The sequence below is a fragment of the Ruditapes philippinarum genome, unplaced genomic scaffold, assembly GCF_026571515.1.
Source record: "Ruditapes philippinarum isolate M1 unplaced genomic scaffold, ASM2657151v2 ctg8559_1_1_1_1, whole genome shotgun sequence".
NCBI classification, from domain to species: domain Eukaryota; kingdom Metazoa; phylum Mollusca; class Bivalvia; order Venerida; family Veneridae; genus Ruditapes; species Ruditapes philippinarum.
In genome coordinates, this window is record NW_026858194.1 from 23,763 (window position 1) to 34,422 (window position 10,660).

General features: G+C 34.3%; 1 protein-coding gene across 1 annotated transcript; it reads right to left on the bottom strand.

The window, feature by feature from the left end:
* Window positions 1–6,532: 6,532 nt before the first annotated feature.
* On the bottom strand, window positions 6,533–9,318 carry LOC132752454 (slit homolog 1 protein-like). The gene is made up of 3 exons (XM_060742780.1): window positions 9,297–9,318; window positions 8,355–9,078; window positions 6,533–7,449 (listed from the first exon to the last, which is right to left on the bottom strand). The coding sequence occupies exons 2-3, from the start codon at window positions 9,046–9,048 to the stop codon at window positions 6,533–6,535; spliced, it is 1,611 nt and encodes a 536-aa protein (XP_060598763.1). The 5' UTR covers window positions 9,049–9,078; window positions 9,297–9,318.
* Window positions 9,319–10,660: the final 1,342 nt, after the last annotated feature.

Here is a 10,660-nt window from a genome sequence, read left to right on the forward strand (position 1 = left end):
ATTGTTTCTAAATTAATTAAAGGACCATGAAGATTCAAAATGATATCATGTACACCTTATAATTTCATTTACAGTGTCACTTAGTTTTTGGCCCTAAAGCTAGAATCATTTTTTTGTTCTTCAGATTTATGGTCAGTTGTTAAGTGTTTAATTTTTATTGTACGGGCAAATGCGACTTTTAACTATATCTCACCAGCAGTTGAAGAAGGAAGCAGTAGACCTACAGCGGCCAGCTTGTACGAGTGTTGGTGGCTTGTCTGTAGGTTCTTGTTTATCCACTCCATGGCTTAATCTGCATATTGGTGCACCACGTATCTGCTGTCACACAGTGGACTCATGCTCAGCTAGTTTCTGAAATAACACGAGATTATCAGTAAAACAATTTAAATAATTAAAGCTTGTTTATCAATAAAATTGAATACATTTATTGTTGTCTTGTAAATACTTGTCAATTAAGTTCAGTCAAATACTAGATACTAGATATCCTTGCTAAAATATAATCAAGTACACAGATTCAGCTACATGTATGTTACCTTGATTTCATTCGCTCCATGGTTACCCTGATCACCGTCTGGGAATTTTGTTGTGTCAAATACATCAAAGAGCTGAAATACGGGCAGGTCAGGAAATCTTTCTTCTAGATTGGTGATCAACTGGTGAATGAAAGGTGTGTACTCCTGTTCTTTGTACCTGATAACCTGATCTGGTGTTTGCACAGTGATGCTGAAACCCTCTGCCGTAAGAGCAGCAACTCTATCTGGGGCTGACTCGAAGAGCATTCCTGTTGTCATCATGAGGCCCTGAAGTACTGCCACAGTATAACAGACAAGTGGCTTGACACAAGTGTAGATTGCATCCCTTTGTTTTGTTTGTTTGTTTGTTTCATTTTACACCTTTTCCCGAAAGTATTTTAGTCATATATGCGGGCAGTTTCCTAACCATCGTTCCTGGAGAGTTACACCAGTACTAGTCTACCTTCCTCCGTGCTAAACTACCAAAGCATCTCACGGGGATCGAACCCACTCGCATCCCCTTTCTGAAAGACATGACAAAATTAGTAGTGTCGTACATCTTAAAGGATTATGGTTCGAACTGAACTTCAGTCAAAATTCTATGTCATTGTGCGACACCAGGCCCAGAAGACACCAGTACTTGCCAGTTCAAGGAAGTACACTTGAAGGATTAAAATGAGTTCTTTTAAGTAATAATGACTCTATCCATTGTTAAGCTTAAAAAGAAGAAAATACACCTGCATAGCCTTGAATAGGTCAGACAGAAGCGGGAGTACATCACACATCATGTTGTCAGTACAAACTGGTAATTCTGTGAAGCTGGAGAGGCCCTCTGCCCTGGAATCATTGCTTTCCTCTGCCTCATGCTCTAGTGTACACGGAAGGGAGACTACTCCTCAGAGAGGTAGTGACTTTATCGTGCGACAGCCATCTCACATTCTTGGCCTCAACTAATTTGATGCCTGGCTCATGCATCAACTCCTGAAAATAAACAAAACCCAAATGATGAAAAAGACTAAATTTTTGCTGACAAGTTTTTTTGGGCCCCGTAAACCCGCTTTGGGCCCTTTATTATGGGTATTATTCAGTTGTAGCAAATTTTTAAAAACATTTGAAAAACTTAAATAACAGATGTGTTTTTTTAAAAAATAGTAATTTATCTTGTCTTTTTTTAGGGCTTTGAGCATATTTAAAATTTCCCAAAATTTTTGGGCAAAATTTAAAGACAGATAAAGAAAAGAAAAAAAATTGTCATTTAGTCAGACCGAAGCAACAATAAAGGACCTTTTTTAATTCACCCCTCAAATTGGAAATTTTCCTTTAAAAATTTCCTTTTTCATTTCTTTAGGGAACATGTAAAAAAAAATATTTTTTGTTTTTCCTTATTTAAAACTGGCTTTCTTTTTTTTAAGCAGTTCCCAATGCCGTTTCTAAACAACACTTTTTGCAATAGAATCGATACAGGTCCCCAAGGATGTCTTTGAATTTTTGTAGGTAGGGGAGTTCCTTTGATGCTTGTCCTGCCGCCAGAGCGAGGCGATGAGCAAATCAATGGTTGTTGATCAGGTGAGGGACAAGTTGTCTCAGCTGAGCTGTTACACCATTTCTCGCTGGCCAACCATTACACTTGCCCCTTCACTTCTAAAGGCACACATCTTGGTGAGTAGAAGTTGTAGTTCTTGAAGGTCAAGCTGCTGGTAATGGTGTCTGACTTGCCATTAGGAAGTGGAAGGATTGAAAGGAATCTCATCTGACTCAGGCTGTCCTTCAGGAATCTGTTATAAATAATGATTTTAACTGACACATCACAATTCTAAATTTTAAATTAAAGCATCTTAAACAAGTTCTAAATAATTAAAAAGTATATGCTAAATAAAATTAATATCTACCATTTTATCATTTGTAAAAGCACTTAAGTAGGGGTGTACTCGTCCGAGTGGTTTTGTTGATTTCAAACCACTAGCCCCTCACCAAGTTAGTAGGGTTTTAACTGTTAAGCATGTGCCATTCACCCCCAAAGAAGTATACAAACATGAATTTTTTCTTAAAGATATTTTTATGCCCCCACAAAGTGGGGAGCGTATAGCGTTGCACTTGTCCATACGTCCGTCCGTACGTCCCGAAACCTTGTGTACGCAACTCCTCTTAAACCGGATGGCAGATTTTGCTTAAACTGCCAGAGATGAACAACCTTAGTAAAGGACAACCAAACAGAATTATGGCCCTATGTTGTTTTTTTCACTATATACCATATATATGTTGTCAGTGGGGGCATCCGTGTCCTTTGGACACAGTTCTAGTTCTATCTGTCAGCCCCATTTTCAGATAAAAAATGTTACTTAAAACTAAAGAAAACTAAAACTGTTTATTTTAGATGTTATAATTACTTCTTATTATATGATTTGTTAGATTATCTTTTGTTTTGAAAATAAATTTTGTTTTATATTGTCGATTCAAATATGATCGAGAATGGGAAATCCTAAATACAAAAGTACATAGGGGTGGCAGGAAAAAGTCAAATACGAAAATGAACTACAAGGAAAACAGTTGAATAAAATATTATCTTGCCCGTTAGTGTAGTGGTTTGTGTACTTGTTTTGCATGCGGAGGGTTTAAGTTCAAATCCCATACGGGTAATACTTATTTCTAATGGTAATACTTTTATAAAGTCTTTTCAGTTTTTTTTTAAAATTTTATTCATTCATTTATAATTTATTTGTTTATTTACTTGTTTATTTTTTACATATATTTTCCACGATTTTATTTACGAGAGTAAAAAAGAGACGATCTGAAAGAAAGATATATACAAGTACAAATGTAACGGATAGTAAGATGGAACCTTCAAAACTCTTTCAATAACCGCTTTTGCGTGTTCGCAATAAAACAGATGATTTTCTTTGCACGCCATTATGACATGTGTAGCACAAATTCTCAACTGAATTGTAATCAACAAAAAAAAATGGAAATACTGGGATTTGAACCCGCACAAGTATGATTGAGACACCAACGGTCTATCACTATACACTACAGCGTCTCAATACAAAAGCATTGCTCAATAAGTATTACTATACTATTCTTGCACACTTGACTTACCTTTTTTTGAAATGCATCGATCCATACAATATTTACAACGGTTCCGAAATAAATAAACTTCAACAGTACATATTAACCATTTGCTGTCATAAATATAAACAAAATTTCATAATTATGTTTTTCTTTTCAAATTTGGAACCCCAGGCTTTTTTACTGCTGTACTACTAGAATATCTGATACTAGTTTGGATGTCGGGTCCACTTGTTCCTTGGTCAGTACTTCCCCTCGGCAACACATGACCAGTGTGATCACATTTTCCTTTGTTTTAGCTCACCTTCGCACAGAGTTCAGAAGTGAGTTTTCGTGATAACTGTGGGTCTGCTTTTTACCATTTGTCCTTATCCACTATTTCTTTGAAAAACATCTGCTCCTGAACTACACATTTGACGTGTGAATGCATCACATTTCTGACGGCATCATAACAAAACGGCTCTTATTAGCCTACCCTTACGAGGTAGTCACGACAGGTCAACTAATCGTCTCTGGTACCTGAGATGACATGACCTTGACCTGCCGTGTGTCTTTTCTGCGAAATGCACGCCTAGGGAGGAATTTGGAGATGAATTCACATGAATGGTTTTCAACATAAGTTAAAGTAATCTTGCCCTAGTGGTCAAAAACGGATTGCCCAAAGGGTCACTTAGTTAACGTAGGTTTTGTAGGAAACTACATTTAAGTCTTTCTCATAAAGATGTAATGCCAATAGCTTAAATATTTGGCATATAGCACAGTCTAATGGATCTCTACATAAGAAACATAGATTGTGTGTAAAAATGGTCATGTCTTTTGGCCCATTTATGTTACCTAGACATGTTCAGCAAAAAGTCCTAAAAAGTCTTCTACCCTGAAAGAACAATGCTCAGAGTTGATTCAAAACATAGCTGATACTGTTTAATGTTCTATACTAGAGGTTTACTTTTCACTAACCATCACATTAAATGCGCATTTATGTCAAGTTTGTGTTTGTTATGAAATGATATAAATAGGATATAATATCATGTCTATGAACTCAAATCATTGAATATTTCAGCATGATCAGGCCTATATTGATCCAAATATGAGACCGTTTTTATATGGACCATAGCAAGATTTGATCAGTGTACAAAAGTTTAATGAATTTTGCTTAACAGATCTCAAGAGCTGTAAATAGATCTTTAAAATCTGCTTCTCAGAAACTATTATTCTTAGATATTTGGCATGTAAGCATCATATTGTGGTCTTCTACAAGATTTATTTAAATTATGACCTTTTGGCCATTATTTGGTCCTGCATCGGGGGTCACTCTATTTAGTTTATAATTGACTTATATAGGAAGATAAATTGTGAAATAACATTGCTCGGGGCTCATTTATTGACACGCAGCTTTGCCAAGTTGGCCTCTTTATTAAGTAATACAAGCAGTGTCCCTTGGATTAAAAAATGAACCCGCCGTTGGGTAACTTAACTTTTAAATGAAAATATCTCGAATAACCTTTTATACGAAATAATAATGCTTAAAGCTGAGATATTTGTCAATATGAAACGTGGACCTAGATTTGTCTTTGAGTACTCCTTAGCCAAGTTGTGTCATTCTTCAACTAAGTGCACACATGATCTCGAATCTTGCCCAATTTTGACATTTGATTCTTTAATGTGAAAGCTATTCAACAATGTGATGGAACATTGATAATACTTCTCAGTGTTCATATGTCTGAAATAATGAAAAAGGGGAAACTGAAGGCTTCAAACATACTGCTGACGGTCCTAATCCAAAAGTTGGAAAGTTGCATTATATGTACATGTGACTTTATTCTACAACCCTGTATAAGCCCTTAATTATACTTGTTTTATATCTAGAAATAAGCAAACCTATATTTGGCAATGTTGAATCATATTTATATTAAAATAAGTTAAAATGATTTTAATTCGAATTAACCCATTACCAGATATACACGTCTTTCAACGCCTTTTTCACCCACTTTTTGTCTCAAATCGTGAAAAAAATGCCTTATTGCTCAGAACACTTGATTTTGTTTGTAATGAGAACTGTTGTTAAAAAAGTGACCACTTTTTCAGGACTGCCTCTTATTTTAAAAATACAGCAGGGGGTTGCCAGAAGGCGGATGTGCCTCGTTTGGAGGGGGCGACAGCCCTCCTCATCGCCTAGAAAATGTTGGACTTGTGGGAGGCTAAAATGTGTAACCAACGCTGAAAAACTTTTGACTCTATCGCAATCCATTGAGAAGTTACAGCACTTTGAAATCAATTTTGATGGAAAAATCAACGCAAAATAGTGATTTTTGGCAATTTTGAGATGTCCCCTCGTTGTTATGGTAACAGGAAATTTAAGAATGAACATGTTACAAAGGCAATGGCCCAGTCAATTATAGCAATTTGAACTTGTAACGGGAGATTTTTCACTGAAAAAAAGCCATCTTTCACAAAATGCTCATGCAGTAATGGGTTAAATGACAAAACACATTTTGTAAGTAATATATATTTACTGTTTACATTTAAGTATTCATATGTAAAACACCAGAAAAAATTTCGATGGGGCCCTAATAATTTGCAAAAAAAAAATATTTTTCCCGTACGTTTTTCTTTTAAAAAACTGTTTAAAAATTTTTCGGTGAAAAAATTTTATTTACAACTTTAAAAAATCCCCAAAAGTTATAAAAACAAATTGAAATAATAAAGGATTCTCACCCTATCCCAGAAAAGGATTTTCCTAAATGTCCGGGTTTCCTCGGGGGAAGTTCTAGGTAGGGTTTTGGGTTTCGCCAAAAATCCTTTATTTCCCGGGGGGGGTAACCCTTTTTAAACTGTCCCAGGTTCAAGAATTCAAAACCAACAGGCACGTTCCTTTCTGTGTGAAAAAAGCCTCCAAATTTTCTTTTTGCAAAAAGTGACTCAGGGCCCGCCCACGAAATTTCTCAAAAAAATCGGGATCATGAAAAATCATGGTCTTTCTTAAATTTTTCGTTTTTGAAAATTAAATAAAAATTGTCGACAACGAAATTTCCAGGAATGAAATCACGCATATGATCCATAACTCTTACGTGGTGCCTTTTTGCCTCTAATTCAGGTACAAGAACATTTTTCACAAATCTCCTGTTGGAGTCACTGTATGATATGAAAACATCGTAGGCAAACTCAGTTGTATCATCATTGCTACTGTCCACAGGTGTGTATCCCCGATGCCTCATCTTTGCAGAGTAGTATAAATAGCGAAGTTTCCACCTATATCTATAGATAATGCAAGATCCAACGACTACTAGAACAAGTAGAAAGGAAAGTGAGGTTATAGTTATTATAGTTACTTTATAATCGGCACAATCTTTCTGAAGAGTTTCATAAATTGTTTTCGCGTACGCTAAATCCTTTGTAACACCCGATTCGTATTTGCAAGTGTACGACTTTAGCCGTCGAAAATGTTGTGTCATCTCTGAGAATTGCTTGACAAATCTAATATAAGAACACGAACAAACTAGTTTGTTATTCTGTAAATTAACAGACAAGTCATGCTCTGTGTCATGGGATAATGTCAGAAGAGTTTCCCTGGTGCTTGTGGCAATTGTTACCAGGAGGTTATTACTGATATCTAACCAAGTTAACCAATTCATGTGGTTAATTTTAACATCAAAAGTCAGAAGAAAATTGTTCGATATGCACAATTTCATCAATCTTTTAAGACCTGTAAAGAATTTTTGAGGTAAGGTCCTTATCTTATTGTCTGATATGTCTAAAAATTCTAACTTTGCCTGATTCTTAAATATTTCGCCCTGTAAGTCATTTCTAAAAGCATTTTCAAGAAAGTTTCCCGATAAATTCACAGACAAAAGATTTGGTAATATATGAAAAACATCTGGAATGACAAAAAATTTTTGGCAAAAATTTCCCGGGCCCAAAAATTAAAAGTTTCCCAAAAGGCCCTTAACCCCTTGAATGTTTCCGTCCCAATCCCCAAAAATTAATGTTTTTCTAAAATTTTAATTTTAGTAAGGGGGTTTTGGTTACAAAACAAAAATGGGGTCTTTTAAAATTCCCTTTCGTATCCCCAATTATAAACCTTGAAACCCAAAAAATCAACGACCCGTTTCTGGGGTTTTAAAAGGGAGTAGTAAAGGCCCATTAAAAAACCATTTTTTTGCTTTAATTCCCCCTTAGAAAATGGTTTAAATTATGGTTAAATACAAATTTAAATGATTTAGTGCCCAATTTTTTTCCTTTTTTTCATTTCATCCGTTGAAAAGAGTTTTTTTTTGACTTTTTCCTAAAAGCAAAAAATAAAAATTCTAAATTTTTAATACTTTCCCATAGAAGATTTATAAATGTAAAATTGGGAAAAATCTGTTGTTTGAAAAAATTTAAAATGGGAAATCCCCCAAAAAAACCATTTTAAAATTTTTAAAAATAGAAAGAACCTTTTAAATGTTTCTGGGAAAGGGTATGCAAGGCCCTCGTTCGTAGTTGCTAAACGATTTAAAATAAAAGGGTAGAGAAGGCCAAAAAATTTTCTCATAAATTTTGAATGCCCCCAAACTTCAATTGTAATCCCAATTCGCTGTATTTTGAGGGTATTTTTATAACCCTCAATTCTGCAATTTTGCTTCTGACCCGGGAAGGTTAAATTATTTCAAACCCCATCAATTTTGATATCGGGAAATCTAAAAAATTTAAATAAAAAAATGTAAGGATTCTGAAAGTTTTCTTCAAAAGGTCTTGTTGAACAAAATTCAACTTGAAAATTTTGAATCATTGTGAAGCTGCTTATCCGCTTACAGAACTTAAACATTTTTGGGTCTATACTCTTTACAGAACAGCGTCCATTAAAACCATTAAGTGTTAGTGACGTTAAACGTTTCATTTTCTCCATGTGGTTAGCAAATGTCCGGTTTTGCAAGCCGTCAATAAGCAGTTCTTCTAGAAAATTTAGATTTGAAAGAGCCTTAGTGGGGTATTGCTCTTTTGGTTCAACATCATCAGCGGAAAAGTTTTGCTGTAAGTTCAGGCGTGTTAGAGATTTGAGTTCTGCAAAAACTCCGTCAGGAATACACTTGATTTTGTAGCGTATCTTATTTCCATTTAGTTCAAGGGTTCTAAGGTTGCCAAGTCCTGCAAATGTTTCACTATGTAAAGAAGTTAAGCCAGTTTTAGATAAATCCAGATACAGCAATTTCGATAAGTGTTCGAATGATCTCGGACCAATTTTCGTGATATTGTTACCGTTTAGGGTGAGAACTGTGGTATTCGACGGAATATTTGTTGGAACGGACGTAAGGCCAGCATCAGTGCAATTCACAAGCAACAAATATGAACCATTAGTATACACAGATTCGTCCTTGCAATAACAACTTGGACACCAGGAACATTTTTCTAATTTGCTGTCCGACGGAGTCGCAGCTGTAGGTGAAATAAGTTGACATAAACACAGTAGAAAGATAACCCGAAGTGTGACGTCCATCTCTTTCTCTGTTGTGTTTAAAAAGGCATCCTGTAATAAAATTATATTACTGTATAAGACCATTTTGTTTGTAATGATATATTTATTCAAGAATCTTTAGATTCAATAATTGTAAAAGATGCAATCAGAATAATACATTCGAGTGATTTCTATTTTTCATATTAATTTAAGAGAAAAAAACCCATAATTTTCCGAAACTCATTATGTAAGAAAAAATTAGATTAAATTGTATATAAATAAATGCTTACCAAATGAAATATAACTTTACCGTTGAGTTAAATACTGAAATTTTTAAATTGAAAATTTTATTTATTAAAGTTCCCTCTGTTTAAAAAAACAAAAAAAACCTTTTTTATATGGTTTGGTCCCCTTTTCAAAAATTTAAACCATTTTACGTTCAGGACAGGTAAAAATTATAAACGGTAACTTAAGCAGAGCAAATCTAAAAAAACGAAATCAAGTTTCTTTATAACAAAACAATAGGAAGAAATAAGTTAAGACAATATAAACAAACTCCACAAAAATATGTATTTGTGGTACAAATAGAGGCTATGTCATATTGAAAAAATGTCATTGCAAGTTTCATATTACCGCACCGACGTCGGTGATATTTTATTTTTTGGGTTTAAAAATAACTATTTTTTCCCCCCATATTTTTCCAAAAACCATTTCAATTTCAAAATTGCCCTTCAGGATTGGGGTAAAAAGGGTTATATAAACTTTTCCCCCGGTTTATATAATTATTTTAAAATATTTTTTAAAAAAAGTCTCACGTTATTCATTATCTGAATTAATTAAAAAGAGAAAGTGTGTTGAGCAAATGTATTACATTCATAAATTCAATTTATTACAAAATGCAAATTTAAAAAAAAATTTTATTGTTAAATTTGCCCCATAATAAATTGGGAAAAAATTTTGCCCAAAAGATTTAATTATGAGATATTTTAGGGGATTGTGTTTTATAGTTTTAATATATATCGAGGGGTTGTACCCGGTTATAACCCCGTTCATCCCTGTATAAATGCCCAAAAAAGCAAGAAATAGGCAAATTTGCTCTGAACATTTTAAAAAGTCAGTTTAAGTTGAAATTTTTCATCATTTTTAAAAAATTATTGGGAAAAAACCCAAAAAAAGAATCAGGGGGCCCCCTGATTTTAGACTGAATTTTAGGGGATAATTATTTAAAAGGAAGAATTTTTGGCACCCAAAAGGTGCGGGATAACAAGTGTGCACTCTAAAAAGTCATGAAGATAGCGTTCTGAGTATGACCATGTGAGTTATAGTATTTGTAACAATTCGGCATTCTCCGGCAAGTCCATAAGAAGTGACTTATGAAGTCACCTTGTGTGTTCCGATCGGGAAGATAAAAGATTTGCTATCTCTGAAGAATAATGATTTTTGACTAAGGAGGAAGTTTTATGTGAAACTTAAGCTCAAGGAAGTAAAGAAACATCATCCGAAACTTGTCCAGGTTTTTGCTCTCTGTGAAAGTACAAATATACATGTTCAATTAACGGTTGCTGAAATTTTACGTTTAACTTTATTTTATGAAATGAAACTGGAAGCAGGAAACATTCTAATAGCATATAATACATACATAGCTTATAAGCTG